Below are 16,599 nucleotides of genomic sequence, written 5' to 3'. Positions count from 1 at the left end.
AAAGTCCAGAATCACTCACTTCTGTCCATTTACTACAGCAAACCCTAAAAGCAGCTGTTTGCACAGTTCACACATTTCCTTAAGATGAAAACTTTTGCTTTGTGATAACCTATGAACATCCATTAAAACACAGATTGTGGAGCGAGCAGATTGTGTGGTACTGCCCATCTGCACATCGGATACCCGTGCTTACTTTTTAATAAGAGCAAGGAGCTGGATGTAATGTCATGCAGTCATAATTCTTGGCAGTTGCTATAGTTCATATGTTTATTGGAAGCTGAAGCTTTGGAGCATTTATCAGATCTCTTTACGCTTCCTGCATTAGTGCTTGGGGGGGGTTTTTGAGCTGAGCTCTCAGGCTCCCGGAGCCCTGTTTGGTAGGGAAAAAGCCGTGTGTCCGGTGGAGTGTTTCATGCAGGGAATGACTATACTGAAAAAAGTGAATGAGTCCAGAAATACCTGCCTGGACGATGCATGCTTGTAAGCTTAAGGGGTTTTTTAGATGTTTAGAGAAGGACAGAGAGATACCCGTCTGTAAAAGAATTGGGTGTGAAATGGAAGTTCTAGCCTGAGAGATGAAGGACCCTCCCTTGGAGAGAAGGTGGGTTGTGACGGACGGTTCTGGGGAAAAGCAGCATTTTCTGCCATCTGAAAGTGGACTGCTGTGAACTCATCTGTCAGCCTTGGGATGTCATTTAAGGGTTCGACTCAGGCTTGGAGCCACGGCTTGCAACCGAGGGGGTTATATGGCAGCTGGAGCCAAGGGAGAGTTTCTAGCTGGTTCATCCCGAAAGCCTCCTCATACCACGTGCCGTCTCCACCACACGTCCACCTTAGGAGAAGGCTCCAGGAGAGCTGAGGATGTACATCCACCCCCAGTCCCGCTGTCCGCTCCCTGCGCCATGGCACCGAGTGTTCAACATCCCTGTGCGCCTAAGCCAGGCTGGCACGTGCTCCCAGCCATAAACTGGGAGTAACGCTCCTTGCCGTGCAGGGCCGAGGGGAAGGGGATGCTCCCAGGGGTTCACAGCTCTTGGTGTGGGCTGTGGGACCTGCAGGGAGGATAATTTCCCGGCTTTGCTGGGACAGCCCTGAAATGCAAGGGTCAGGACTCGCAAGTCTCCCTCTTTTCTTCCTTTCCCATTGCTTCCATTTCAGTGTAGGAGGGCAAAACCAGAGGATGCTCCGGGCTCCCCTGCTCCTACGACCCCAGCCACCCAAATAAGCCAAGTAAAGCTGGAGTTTGCCCTTAGGAAGGTGGTATGGTATAAAATTTCTTCTAGGATGAAATTCCTTCTTTTAATAAAAGCCCCATTTAAATAATCAAAGTCTCAGAGATGAGATACAACTGGCCCGTTTGCCCAAGAGAGCGTTTCAGAATACTTTTACCCAACAGTTGGTCTGAGATCAAACAGACTTGGCATTGCACTGTTTCCTGGATAACACGCCATCATTATTTATTAATCTGAATCAAAGTGCTTGATGTTTTCATGCTATCAGTTAGACAGAGCCTTCTCGTCTGCCTGCGTTTTTTTTTTAATTTGTTGTGTTTCAAGAAAGTTTTGAAGCTGTTGCAGTGGGAAATCCATAGCTTAAGTGGCAGCTTGCTCATATTTTATTTATTTTTGTAATAATCCCGTTGTTACTCATTCAAAGCTCCAAAAGATCCTTGTCCTCAGTCAAAAGTTTTATGCTTGGATGAGATTCTAATGATGACTTTTAGAAGAAAAACAGGTTTGTCTGGTTTTGAATAGGTATTGTCACATTTATTGTTTTGTGATTTAAAGAGGTGTCATTCGTCTGGTCAAAACCAAGTAATTTTAAAATACATTTTTATATTGGGATCAAAATGACTATGTAAAGTTCCCAATTTTTTCCATATAGTTTAAAGACACAAACACAGGGACATCAAGCCAGTGGGAGAACCAGAAATGGGGTGTGATTAGGGTGACTTCTGGCCTGTTTCCCATCATTCTTGGAGATAAAGTATTTTTTTTCCCCCATGAATAATTGTGATTTTCTGTAAGAAATCTGTCCCCTTTTCAGTTTGGAAGCTTCTTTGTTGTACAAAGAAATTTGTAACTCAAAGTGGATGCTCTTTACTAAAATGCTTCTCTTATTGGAAAAGCATTTTTCTATAGAAATAGAGTTTCAATAGGAAATTTGCAGTCAGCTGTTACATACGGCAGGCAATGCTGCTCCCCCTTCCTCTAGAGAGGGTGGTTTCATACAGAACCTGCACTTCTGCATACCCATGCCAGTGTTGTGGTTTTTTACAAGCACATTTTCCTATTTTAAAATGTTTTCCTGTCTCCTGTTTTTGTGTAAAACATCCTCACAAAGAGGGAGGATGATTAATTGGAAACTACAGAGGAAACTACAAAATCAATTGCACTCAAAGAACTGTCTAATGTAGAAACTAAACCAATAATAAAAAAAAAAACCCGAGAAATATATGGTTTTCTTTCTGTCCTTATTCAGTCACAAGAGTCTTAACTGTTACTTGGAAGATTTTCCTGAAACAGAATTATAACCCTTATATTTTATCTTATGGGTGCTTAGCTACACATTATCTGTGAACATAGCAAACAATATACAAGAAAAGAGGCAACAACTGTCTTGATGGGCTGCATACTTATTCTGACCATTTACACCAAAAGAAGATCTGATCCCCAAGATGATTGTGCTTCTTTATAAAATTAATCCATAGATTTTCTGCTCATAAATAACTGTGAAATGATTGAACTTTAAAATATAAGACTTCTCGTGTGCTAAACCTCACGGAAGAATAATCTCTTGATAAATTTAGTTTTAAAGTAACGGAAGCATAGATGATTGCAATTCTATTTTTAGACATGCGCAGTAAAACATTTCTATTTGGTTTGTAGTAATGTTAGTTTAAGTCAGAGCCTCCAAATGAAGTTGGAGATGTGAGAACAAGCAGGAGCAGCAGGGTCAGCGTGGTGAACAGTCCGGGCCCTGGGTTTGGAGGCAGTTTTGGAAAAATGAGCCCAGCTTGTGTTTGCCAGGGCAGGGAGAAGGAGGCGATGAGTGAGATATGAGATGGCCAGAGCTGATGGCACCACTAGCCACGTCAGAAAAACTCAAAGAGCAGGGCCTGTATCTCTGCCGCCTATCTGTACCAGCCAGCAGAAGGCAAAGCACACGTAAACCATTAGTTCTTGGGATCATTACGGTGTGCGCTGGGTATAATGGAGGCAATGATGTCTGTGCTATCAGGCCATACCTAAATAATAGGTACAAGAAGACCAGGCACTGATATGTGTTTCTGCTTCGGGTGTGTAAGGAGAAGGGAGTTAAGATAAATCAGCAGAACTCTGTCCTGGACTATCTTACTCTTGTTAGCCACTGTAAGAGTAAATGTTAAGCATGTGAAGTGGGATTTCCCATTACATTCTTAATGTGAATCTTCAATTTAATTTAGATTCATCTGGGAATATTATGAATTGTAAGAATTGAGAGGATCGGTAATGCTTTTAATGGTCTGATCTTACAAGCTAGATGTACTTCTTCCTTGGACCTAAGGGCTGGCTTACAGGCTCTCTTTTGTGTTTTGTGACAGCATTTTACACAGCTCTCTTTACCAGCTCCATCCCTTTCGGAGGGATGGAAAGGGGAGATAGGAGAACTCATTCTGAAGCCCAAGGCTGCTGTGACCAGTTCTTCCAGGCCATCATCTTTAACTTCTTTGCAGCAAACTGTCTTGGAGATAAGTGAGAAGCGCATTTTCCACAAAGGCTGGTGTGGTGGGTTAACCTTGTCTGGCTGCCAAATGCCCACCAAGCTGCTCTCTAGCTCCCACCTCCTTGGGTTGGATTAACCCACCATAGATGGTTATTAGGTAAAGGGGACTTATTATACAACCATCCTAGATAAAGGATGGTTATTAGGCTCTTGGAGAGTGTGGAATGTATCCTGGAGACATGGACAAGGGGAATCTGTGACATGCCATCCACATTTGCCTCTTTTCTTTCGCCCACTTACATTTCTCTCTTCTCTGGCAGTAGAAGTGGGCAGGGGAGAGCTGGGATCCCAGACAGGTTTTCTAGAGTTAGCACTATCAGTTTTGGGGTTATTTTTGGGAAGGGAAGTAGAGTCAGGGAAGCCTATTTTGGAGCCAGGCTAAACACTTGTGTGGGAAGAGAGAAACTGTGCCATCCCACTTGCTCAGCTTTTAAAATCACTATATGCTTTGACATAATATGCCAGACAAGCCCAAGACTGGAGTAGGAAATTGGCTGTGAACTAGGATGGATGTGCATTTTCAGCTCTTTTTTGGGTTGTTCCGTTGTTGTCCCCTAGAAGTCATAGATGCCACTAGCCCGTACTCTACTTTTAAAAATATTAGCTCAAAACAACTTTTGCCCATGTAACTGCACAATCCAGATCTCAAACATCCCTTTAATTTGTAGAAACAAAAGATAAGACAGAAAATATTTCCCAGATTTGTGAGTCTGAGAGTATCAGGATAACCTGGATGATCATGTTTCTGGGAACAACATGGCTGTCATTGACTAATTAAATGTATGCCATTTTTGAAACTGAAGATCTGTGCTTCATGTTGTAAAGTAATTGTGGGCACTGGAAAGCTGTTGTAGAAGTGTTAGAGTTTGCCACCGGCCAGAGGGGAACAGCCCCATGCTCCATTCCTTTACCACCATGCATTTAGAGGTAGCTGGTCCCTTTTTTTCTGAGGAGAACCAAGCAGAAGAGAAGCTAACACACATCACACACCTTGCATCATATTTCATAATGGTCTGAATTTTGGGAGGACAGATTTCAGCCCAGATGTCCCTGCTCTGTCAGAGAAAAGCAGGCATGCAAGCATAGACACTCAGTTCACAGGTACCTACAGGTACGTATCAACACCTAAATTTAGATGTTCTAATAAACAAATTGAATCATCAGGACCTTCGCTAGGGTCTAAAGCATAGTTTATCTCACTGAAGTAGACATACAAAACAGGAGAGATGACTCATGTCCTAACAGTGTCTACTTCTTCCTGAATGTCTAACATCCTGCATTTCTTTGGTTTGGCTAATCTGTTCCAATGCATCAGAGAAGCTAGATTTTAGTTGATTCATTCTATCCTGTGTATGAGGCTATTTCACAAGAGCTGCATATCCAATGCATATTTTTTAGCCAAAAATTTCTAGAATACATTATTTGTCCTGTCTAAGCTGCAGAACTGTACTGCAGGATGGATAAAGATAGAGGTGAATGTACACAGGAGCAGGCAGTACTTGAATTATTAGCCCCATACATGGCAGATTAAAAATTAAGAGATCTGACCAAAATCTTCCATTTTCTTGTCAAATTTTTATTTTTAGTTGAAGGTGTCTTGAAAGACGGGGAAACTGAATGTTCAAGCAGTACAGTCGTTTCTGTATCATTTTAGGACCCTATGAGAGTAGGTGCTATTATACCTCGTAAACATAATGTCATCTGGGGGCTATTACGTTGCCCCCAATATCCATATATTATTGTGGGTCTCTAGCATAGACAGAACTCTGGCTATAGGAGGGTATTAGGGCCAAGATATTGGATGATCTCTTGGTGCAATTGCTGTTTATCATGGCTATTAGTAATGATAAAGTTATTTTTAGGAATAGTGTTTTTTCTTTCAGGAAGTGCAAACAAGTTCTGAAATTATGGAGCTAGTGCATTTTCCATTTAGAAAACGTCCTGCATTGGTACCATCATCAGATGTTTCTCTTTCACAGGCCACTTGATGTATTATTTTCTGGTTTATTCATTGACTGTTTGGTCCCATAAGCTAAATTAAGCAAGAAGCCACAACGGGGTTTGCAATACGAGGCCACTATTGTATGCTTCCAGTGCATTGTGCCTCAGGCCCAATTGAGTATTACCAACCACTCGAGCATGCACCGTTGACACATAAATGCATATTTGGATGTAGCTTGTTAGTAAATGCAATGTCCCCAGCAGTTTTATTTGGATGATTATATTATTGCTAATTAACAGAAAATGTCATGACTTTTGGAAAATAATTGTTTGCGCAATGTGTTATTTACTCTGAAAAATTCTTCCATGTAAAAAGATGAGGAAATTATACAGGGAAGAAGGGGAGGAATATTCAGGAGAGCCAGAGGGTTCTCAGAAGCCTGAGTCTCATTGACATCAGCGGGACATAGCCAAAACCACTCCTGGTAATGTGACTCACTCGTGTACCTCTAAAGTCATCCACATTCACCACTCTTTAGATGCTCCCCATCATTTGCTCAGATGCACTTTAGGTTTTGGTTAATGTCAGGAGAAATAAAGTTTAATTCAGCCAAGCTACCAGCAAAATGTAGCAGCTAGAAGAACATAATTTTGGTACTAGCGTTAAAGTGCTACTAGGTATTAAAAAAAAACCCCAAAACCAACAATGAAAAATCCCTGGCTTCTCTGCTTCTGTGCTTCCATCCTCCTCATTTACATAATGGTTTAGAGCATTATGTAATTCAAATCAAATCTCTGTCAGTCGACACCAGCATCCATTGCATCTTTTCCATGAAGCTACGCCGAGTTGCTGAAGTAAACGTACTTGAAAGGAATGAGGGAAATGAAATAATTCTGCCTCTTCGACGTCAGGGGTCTGACCCACTGCCTATTGCAGTCACATGAAATATTCCCCTTGACTGACATGAGCTGAGGATTGCACCCCCAGAGCCCATGTAAGCTCTTAACTCTGATTCCTAAACTTGGCAACCAAACCCAGGCGGTTTTCAATCGCGAACGGGCAGAATATCCCTCCTCTTTGGACAGCAATAATCTCCCTCTGTCTCTCCGGGGGGAAAATCTCTTCCATCAGAGTGGAAGATCCACTAGCTTTATCCAAATAATATTGTGAAATTTACAGTGCACTAAATAATGAATCAGATGTTCTATATACCCCAGCAAGCAGCAACCAGCAACTCCCTGATAGGGTCCCTGTTCAATTTGTCCTTTGTGAGTCTCTATTTCCATTACCAGGGACTATAATTTTGCCAGTGCGCTTCTAAATCTGTGCCTTTTCATTTTTCTCCTGTGTATTTTACTGCAAAAGAACGGAAAATACCTGCCAGTAGCTGGGGCTCCATTAGCACCGAAGACCATCCAAAACCATAGACAAACAGGGACCCTGCATCCTTGTCCAGGGGAACTTACCGGGATAGGCAGAGATGCATCGCATGGGACAAAGGGGAGAATAAAGTAGCCGTGCCAAAAATCACATCGGATTGGTGTGAATGTCACTTCAGGGTTATCGCCGTGGACAGGGAGAGAGGTTTGTGGAAAGGTTACGTTGACTTGGCATAAAGTAGGTGGGAGGATGAGATCATTTTCTTGGCTAGTGAATAGGAAAGGGATAGAGGTGGAGAAGAATGGGAAGCTGTGTGTAACGGAGGTGTACGGATGGGGTACGGTTCAATGGAGGATGGTGGTCATGGAGCAAAGTGCTCCTGACCCTGCAGACTTGGCAGGACCTGCGGTCTCACCTCAGATCTGTGGGATGCGGGAGGGGGACCTGCCACCTCCCACAGCTTAACTTTGTATGATTTGGGTCTGTCTCTCCCAGCCTTTCACACCCAGTATTTTCTTGACCCCTCATGTCAGCCCCGTTTTGTTTCTGTCACCTGAAAGAAGGAAAGCCTATATTGCTCCATTCACTATTAAGAATGAAGTTCTGTTGTTACGTCATGTTTGTCTCTTAGTTCAACGCCAAAATTGTGAGAGGCGCCCTGGCTTCGCTTCTAGAGTTTCATCCATCTTTTTTAACGTAAACATGCCAGTTCTGGTGATGGCTTTTATAAGTCTGTTGGTTTTCCCTGCTGATGAAATGTGTCTCCATAACTTAGATGGGGGGGATCACTGATGCCTTTCCTATAACTTTGTGGTAATACATTAGACAGCTTTCCAGCTGTGGCTCCCTCTCCTCTAGAAGCATGCAGCCAAGCTTTTGGTGGCCAGCGTAAAACCTGCCTTCTTCAGCAGCATAACTATCCCATAATGGCTTCAGAATATATTTTAATAGCCATTTTACAACTTCCTATATCCATTAGAATGTCTTTACAAAACGGTCTGCGAATAAAATGGATCAGATTTGATATATTTTATTCATGTGAGCATTCAAAGCAGCTAATGGTGTGAGCAGTGTATATTATATTTGGCACGACATGGAGTTCTCCTGTAGATTTCTTATTTCTTGTTCAAAAACTAGTGACTGCATCCTGAGCTGAAAACATTCCTCTTTCTTGGTAGCTCTTTGCAAGCTCTGTTGGTTCAGAGTAGCAAAGGAGAAATCTTTCCCTGAATCTGAAGGCTGAGTAGTTTATAGTAAAATAACTCTGAGGCCAATCTCTACTTAATTAAAATAGACATGAAAACCTGTTGGGTGCAGAGAATTATAATTTTCAGCAAAATATAGAGATGCGCATTGGTAACTATAATGTGCTGCTTCCCTCTTGCTTATTTACGTCTTCTGGTTGCAGCATAATTTGATATAAAAACACCTGCAAAGAAAGCAGAATATTTTTAGCTCACTAAAAATATATATTTTATCATAAGAGAAGACTTAGTGCCAGCATTTAATTCTTGGCATAACATTTGTCATCCCCAAATACTGTTTCAATATCGGGATGAAATCTTCTGAATTAATTTCCTTTTAGCACGTTAGCTTTCTGAAGACTTTATCTTATCAATAAGCCATTGGTAATGTCAGAATGCCGTGATTCTGATGAGCGAGATGCCAGCAAAACTCATTAAAGTGGATTTAAAGGAAGATACAGTGTAGGCAGAGCTGGTTGTGATGAAAGGCTCGTGGGTCGGTGCCTCTGAGATTTTGGTTTGGACATTTTGTGTTGTGGGGTTTTTTCTCCAGTGATGTGAATGCAAAGAGATCTCTTATTTATTTCTGTCCCTGGCCACCATGCGTGGTGAAGAAACAGGGCTCATTTTAGGGAATCTGTGTTGTGCAAGGTCATATCAACCTGCAGGTTTGCCCTGTGACACAGGCAGCGAGAGGAACTCTGTCTCACAGCTCCTCCTGCGTCAGTCTGGGGCTGATTTCAGTGCTGTGCTTTTCCCAGATCTCCTTTGAGAACTCAACATTGCAGCCGTTTCCATCAGATTTTTGTGGAATACAAAACCTTTCCCCTGCAGGCCGGTGACAGGAGCCTGCCCGGTCCCTGGCAGGCACTGGTGTCTCCAGCACCCTTTTTTGCACCTTTGACTCTGAGCTCACCCAACAAGATGTCTCTGGATGAAGAAGCATTCACAGATTGCCCTCACGCATTACAGAAAACCCCAGGGTTTTCCAGCTCCCTGCAAGCTTGGTTACCTTCTAGGCCATTACTTTAAAACCTCAATTACACACTCTCCGGTGTTCATGCTCTGGTGTGAAGGTAGTCTCTTTAAAGAAAGCATTTCTCTCTGAATATACCTGGTCCTAATAGATAATTTCCCCAGCTGCTGTGACTTGCCTGGGATGGGTAGAGCTGTGCTGATTTACGCCAGCTGGAGATGTGGCTGATTATATGCGTTAGGAATGTGTGCTACAAAAAAAAAATCATTGTTTATGGTCTTGACAAAATCATGCCTGTTGAAAAAAAGAAACAAACCAGATATCAGTCTAAGCAGAAGTAATGAGTGTGCTGTGTAAAATTTCAAGGACTGTATTATTCAGTTCCCCCTTGTTTTGATGTGAGCGCACAGACCCTCAGAGTGTGTATTAACAGCAACTGAAATTTTTCAGTTAAAAGAGAATTTCCCATGACACTTCCTAGCTGTGGAATGTGAAGTACGGTATAAATATAAGTGAATTAAGTCTCAAAAGGTTGCTTGTTGATTGTCAGTAAAATTATGAAGAGCGTCTAAGTCACCTAGACTCCTTTAGCCTCTTGATCTTTATGTAACTTTATGTAGAAGGTCTTTATTTGATCTTAGTTAAAAACAGGAGTTCTCCATGAAGCTATTACTTCATGGTTGGAAAAAAACTTTCATGCGATCCCGTATCACCTTGTAGTCTTTTTAAATACATGAAATGTTTGTGTGTATGTGTAAATGTATGCAGAAGAATTTGTGAATCTAAGCCAGTGACATTAAATTAGATGTGTCATTGTATTGTTCTTTATTTCCCTAGCCTATTATTCTCATATTTTGCAGTGCTCTGCAGGTCAAAGGAAAATGCTAGAGAGATTATATGGAAAAGAAGGGGGGGGGGGGGGAAGAGACGACTGTGCTCCATGCAGTCTCAGACGTTTAAAAGAAACCCATCCTCATGACCGTTTTTGTTACCACAGCAGTTAGGAATGCAAAGTCTGTATTTAGTCATGAATATTTCTTAAACAAAAGGAGAATTTAGGACTCCTGATTGTTATTTTGGAAGATTTAGGTCTAGCAGAATCACAGTGGAAACATACCTTCTGCCACGGGCTATCATCCACCTCCCCAGCCCATGGTCACCAGTAGCTTCTTGAGTGGCATCACGGAAATCCGTAGGGTTAAACTGATACAGTCCTGCTCGAGATGAACATGTCTGATGGTGTCTAACTTCTAGCCTGTGAGTGCCGCTTTCACATTGTTGATCCTCAAGTTTGGCTCCTTTATTGTCATTGTCAAGTGTCTGAAATATAGGCCTGCATGTCCTTGATACACCACACCAGGCAAGCCACCCTATGCCATCGTGCAAGAAGGAAATGGAGGTGCAAGAAGGAAATGGAGGTGCAAGAAGCCATGAATTCTCTGAAATCAGGCGTAGCGCACAGCAATGACCTCAACCTCTGCTTCTGCTGTTGATTCTGGGGGATGGGACCTCCCTGCTGGCTCATGTCAACGTCTTGCGCCATGATAAGGGGTTGGTAGGTGATAGTGGGGTGGTCCGAGTCCACAAAGCCCATGCAAGAGCAGGAGGGCAGCTAGCTGGAGGTGAGCAGGACCCACTTTCCCTGGATTTACGCCCCTGCAGGCAACCTGTTGCCCAAAGTGGCCTTTTGGGCCATGGTCACCCATCCACGAAGAGTCGGGAAAGGCTTGTAGGGCATGCAGGTCATGTTCTGAGAACCTGAAAGGACTTTTTGAGCTGGGGTGGCTGAAGCCTATGAGAGTAAGGCTAAAACTGTAATGGAAAACGGCATTTATCCTTCTGAATAAATACAGGCGCTAGCAATATCTTATTTGTTTTTACTGTTCTCACTTCTTGCCATGCCATAGAAAATATGCATCTTGGGGCTTTATTTTCATATGCACATTTTGTTTACATAACCAGTACATTTTTATCAGCAAGAACCGATGTTAACTGAATTTAACAAAGACAAAGCAAGAGGGAAATGTTCATTCTGTGCATGGCGATATCACAGAAACAATGTGTTTGAAGCCTTGTACTTCAAAAATGTGCCTGAGAGGAATGGAAAAATCCAGGCTCATATTGTAAAAACGTGAGTCACAACAGCTATTATCTCTTTAAGAAACGGCAGTCCAGCTTTTTGATTCAGTCATTGATGATTTCCCTTTTTAAGTTGTGGTGCTTTCTTACCCTTTTAAGAAACATCTGGGCTAACCCTGGCTATTTGTAGAAATGTTTGCAATTCATAGATTAAAAGAAATTAGACATAGAAAGGACCCGTGAAATTATCTTGTCCATTTCTTGAAAGAATATGAAATTGAAAAGGAATTAGGCTAAATATATATATATTAAAATTTGGAACTTTAACTTATGTACAATATGAAGACAGAACGTGTCAAGATTTTTCAAGGATGCTGGAAAATGCAATTTTTTTAAGGAAAAGTAAATAGAAGAGTAGCAAAAGCTCTAATGAAGTTTATGTAGGATTTTGCAGTTGTTCCTAGGCAGCTATCTTTCTGGATTTTGCAGACAAAATTGAAAAGATCTGGTTTTGACCAGTTTGAGGTTGATTCAATTTTCTAATAAGAGAGAGCTTTAAGCAAAAATATTTCCCCTTTAAAAGAAAAAGAAATTGAAACTTCTCATTTTGAGTAGGTTTTTCTGGCATTTTTATCTCCCTCACCACCCCCTATCCTTTTTTTTCTTTTTTTTTTTTTAATTTTTGGGCAGCTCTGTTGCTAGAATAGCATCTTTCAGAAGTCTTCAAGGAAGTCTGAGAAGGACACTGAATATTCTAGTGAAGATTCAGTTTTTGTGAACAAGCAACATCCATGAAAACTGCAACACTTAGTAGAGGCATCCCACGTACTCTCTTACCATCTCAGTAAAGTCCTTGGTGTCCCTCATGCTATATGGCCGTGCCTCCAGTTTGACTATATGGAGAAGGTGGTGCAGAGGTGGCTACTGCCGGTTTTCCAGCAAAGGGAATGTCTGCGTAGGTTGGAGGCAGTCACGCAGCCCGTGCTCCCAAGCCCTGGAAGCAGGTAGTTGGTGCACCTCCAGATGTACGGGGGTATTAACTTTGGATCTTCGTGTGCTCCTACGTCTGTGCAATCTCCGGCCAGCCGCGGAGTCGGCAGGCGGATTGAGCCCTTGCCCAAGGCAGCGTAGGCTGTCTTGTGTTGGCATTAGTGCTAGTAAGGACAAAAGTGTGTAAGAAGAGGTGACTGGTTTCTCCAGACTGGTAGCCTCGGAAGAGCGTAAAAATAGGGCAAACATAAGCGGTCCTTCTTGCATGCACCCAGGTTCTGCAGCTAAGGGATTTTCTCAGTCAGAGACAGCATCTTTGTGTTTAAAACCTTTAATGGATCTCTTGCCCTTGGATTTGTCTTGTGGTTTGGTGAATCCTTGCCAATTGCCACCAACAAGTTTCCCAGGACAGCTCTGCACCCTGTGGAAAGTGGCTCCAGTGGCTGTTTCAAACCTGCTGCTCTGTGGTTTCATTTAAAGTTTCTCCGTTCTTGTATTATGAGAAAAAATGAACAATCACTCCCCATTCACCATCTTCACAGCGCTCATGATTATCTAGACCTAAACTAACAGCCCGCAATGATCTGCTCTCCAGTTTAGAGACCTAGTCTGTGCCCTTGCAGAAGTACTGATCAGCCACTGATTTTTGTTGTCCCCTTCAGCACTGAGACAGGTTTCACTGTGAAAAAAACAAAAATTAAAACCACAAAAAACTCTGAGAATTCTCTGGCTGCCTGTACTGATGTCATTTATAGAAAGTGAAATTCTATTTGCTTGCACTGGTGCTGAGTCACAAAGCATTGAGCATAAGAAAACTCAATTTGTGGGAAAGCTTCTAATTTCCTGTTTTTCAGGAGGAAGGGGATAGAACAAGTGATGTGGGGGGAGAGGTGAAAGGAATAAAGAGACTAAATCTGAATAAAGAAGAATGTCAGAATACCCAAACTCCGGGAAAGCTAATTCATTTTAGCCCTGCTTGTTCAAACAAGGAGTAATGCAGAGTATAATGTACAAGCTCCAGTAAATCATTCCTCTATGATAGGCTGTGATCAATGACAATTTAATGAATTCATTTTAAAATGAAGTCAGAATAGGAAAAACAGTAGTTATTTGAAAGAGTACTTTACTCAAATAAATTGAGTCAATAAATATGCTATTTGTCATGCAGAGTCCAGTTAAAGTCTTGTTTGCTAACAAAAATGCTGTCATCACAGAGCCTAATAGAGGCAAACTATCTGGAACTATCCACTGTAAATAGACAAATACCATCTGAAAGCAGAAAACAACAATTGCGGCTGAACAAAGAATTGTATCCTGCACACATCGATGAATGCGATAGGGTAGCCCACCTCAAAATCTACTATTTTGTTTGTCACCAGCTTATATTCTGATTTAGTATGAATGGTCTGGTGGTGGTAAAAAAACAAGGGCTGCGTTTCTTCTGTGAAATGAGTTTTAATTGTTGTGTAGTGAGGATTTCTTTTGCTGGAAAGACAGGCCGCTAAAGTCACTATTAAATTGCAAAATATGGCTTATTTGAACTTGGATGGATTTGTGCAGGCTACTAGAACAGGGATAAGCTTTATCCCTTTTCAAACAGTAGTTTTACATTAATTTTCACAGCTATCCATGTTGTTTAGTGCAGATACAAGAAGGCTTTCTGTTCGGCTGTTTTTCACACTTGTCTTTATTCACGTAAGTTGAAGAGATGTGACAATTCTCACTCATTTTCATTCAGGTGGGGATTGGAAGTGTTAACAGTGAAGCACCAGCAACCCAAGATGGTCAAAGCTCACAGGTTTGGGTTAGATGTTCAAAGTGGCATTGGATGGAAGGAGCCTGGCTTTCAGATGTGATGAACTGGCAGCAGTGGCTCTTCAGCATCTCAGAAGCTTGGAGTGCTCTCATGAAGGTCTCAGGGCTTTGCCAGGCACATTTGGGCTTCCAACATCCTTCAGATTGTAGGGTGTGGAGGAGAAGAAAATGCTCAAAAGTCTTGACAGATATCTTGAAGATGGTATTTTCTATCCCAGAGGAAAACAAAATTATGTTGCAGAAGCCTGAGACAGACATTATGAAGAATTTCTATGTGATTTAAGAATCGGAACTTGACCCTTCACTCTTTAAATTTGGAATAGAACAGCTGGGGCATTTTTAGAGTTTGCATCATGTGGCTGGAGATCAGCTGATTTAAATCTGCCCTGCAGTCATCTTAGGCACAGTGTTCATCCACTCCCAGAGCTACATTTTCAAAAATTATTTAGGAATCCAAATCCCTGTGACTTTCAATGAAACTTAAGCTTGTATGAATCTAAGTTACTCCTTAGTTTGGATTTAGGATCCCAAGTGACAGAAAAGCTTAAGAATACTCCACGGTCTATCTACAAAGTCTTTTAGCTCTGATCAGGAGTGATCCCTAATTGAAATTACGGTTTCGGTCATTTCTTTCTTTCTTGATGTTCTACTAACCACATAAAAATAGATGAAGTGTTTACTGGTAATAGATAGCCTACAAGTTATTTGTGTTATTTTTTCATTCCCATGGCTTTGTTCTTCTTGCTTTGCTCCTGTCACTAACTTTTGGTACTTTTTGTTTCAGCTGTTTCCACTACTAGGAGTAAAGACCAGTAAAGACAAAGCAGGATGAAAAGATGGCTGACTTCTTGTTACCACCGGGTACTAACAGCTTCCACCGGTTCACGCCTGAATCCTTGGCTGCTATTGAGAAACGAATTGCGGAGAAGCTTGCAAGGAATGCAAAGCAGGAATACAGAGAGCAGCTGGGCGAAGAAGAGAAACCTCAGCCTCAGTTTGATTTGCAAGCTTGCAAGAAGCTGCCCGATATCTATGGGACTGTTCCTCCAGATCTCATTGGGGAGCCATTGGAGGACCTGGACCCTTTCTACAATGATCGTAAGGTGAGCACCAGCCAGCCGTCCTGCTTCTTCACTTTTGCTAAAGCATAAACACTGTCTCTGGTTTGAGGCCTCTTGTTTTTATCTTTCTACAGCCAGTAAAAATATTTTTTTCCACATTAAGGATCAGAGTTTCAGCATGAGCAGGGCTCCCAGAAAACATCTAAGCGGGAGGGCAAAGAGGGATAAAAAGCATAATTAAAACTTGGGTGTTTTCAGATAACTCTGAGTACGAATATACCGTGTCTGAAAAGGGCAGAGCAGTAGCTGAGTTAAATTAAGCCAGAGGTTTTTTTCTCCCCTATCTTGCCTTCTGCATGAGCCTTGACTCTTCACAGGTCTGTTTATCACTTAAACCCCTTAATGTTAAGGGCTTCTGGGTGACTTGAGTCTTGTGCTAGCACTCTGCTCAAGAGCAGGAGGCACCTCCACAACCATTCCTGGAGAGCAGCGGTTCTTTTCCTGCTGAGGGATAGCTCTACTCCATTTAAGATGACCAAAATAAAGCTGAAGGGAAATGTGAGTAGCATGTGCAATGCTGGCATTTTGCAGAAGGGTAAGCTTCATCCCAAAGTGAGAATCACCTGATGAGGAATCACGTGTAGGCTGGACCAAAGCCACAACAGTGCAAACAGCTTCTGTCAAAAGGCTGTTGACAGCAGAGCTGGGCTGGTTGCTTACTACAGTTCATTCCGCTTTCCAAATGTTTCGCAAAACAGAGGACAATATTATGCTTGGAAGCCTGGTGTATTTTTAGGCAGCTTCCAGTTCTTTCAGGTACTGATGTTCCTGATTTTGGGCTATGCGATTTCCTGTAAACAATTAATTAATATGACCACAATGCTACTTCCATTCGAACAGTGTAGAAACAGGTGCAAGAACTAAGCTAAATGGATAAAGACAAATAGATTACTTACCTGGAAGAGCAGAATTAATTTACCTTTTAATTTGCCTGCTATCCCCGGGCACAAGCAGCAGGATATAGATTTGCAATTTTAGTGTCATGAAGGTCTTAGACTCAAGGTGGGTGAGTTGCTTAGAGTTTATCTGTTGGGTGTCCTGATCCTGTCTCTGAGTGAATATTAGCTCCTCTGCGTATGGTGGGGCATCTTCAGAGCTCTGTAAATTGGGCCAGCATCCAATTCACCTTTGCTTTGGATTTAAGATAACTCATAGTATTGGTTTCCTCCATCTGTATTAACCTGAGTACAATGACGGTGCTTCAGTGCCAGGGTCAGATTCTGCTGTGGAGTTGTGCCTCATGCAGCTTCCTACTTGGTGAGACAAAAAACTTCGACTGAGAGCAAT

General features: G+C 42.0%; 1 protein-coding gene across 1 annotated transcript in view; it reads left to right on the top strand.

The window, feature by feature from the left end:
* The window catches only part of SCN5A (sodium voltage-gated channel alpha subunit 5), a 216,444-nt gene that overhangs the window by 26,226 nt on the left and 173,619 nt on the right, over positions 1 to 16,599 (top strand). Inside the window, exon 2 of the mRNA XM_049798505.1 lies at positions 14,976 to 15,294. Coding sequence (XP_049654462.1) covers positions 15,028 to 15,294 — 267 coding nt within the window. The 5' untranslated portion in view covers positions 14,976 to 15,027. The remainder of the gene's footprint in view (positions 1 to 14,975; positions 15,295 to 16,599) is intronic.

The sequence above is a fragment of the Accipiter gentilis genome, chromosome 4, assembly GCF_929443795.1.
Source record: "Accipiter gentilis chromosome 4, bAccGen1.1, whole genome shotgun sequence".
Taxonomy (NCBI): domain Eukaryota; kingdom Metazoa; phylum Chordata; class Aves; order Accipitriformes; family Accipitridae; genus Astur; species Astur gentilis.
Note: the sequence above shows the minus strand (reverse complement) of the source record. Positions and strands in the feature narration are given on the sequence as shown.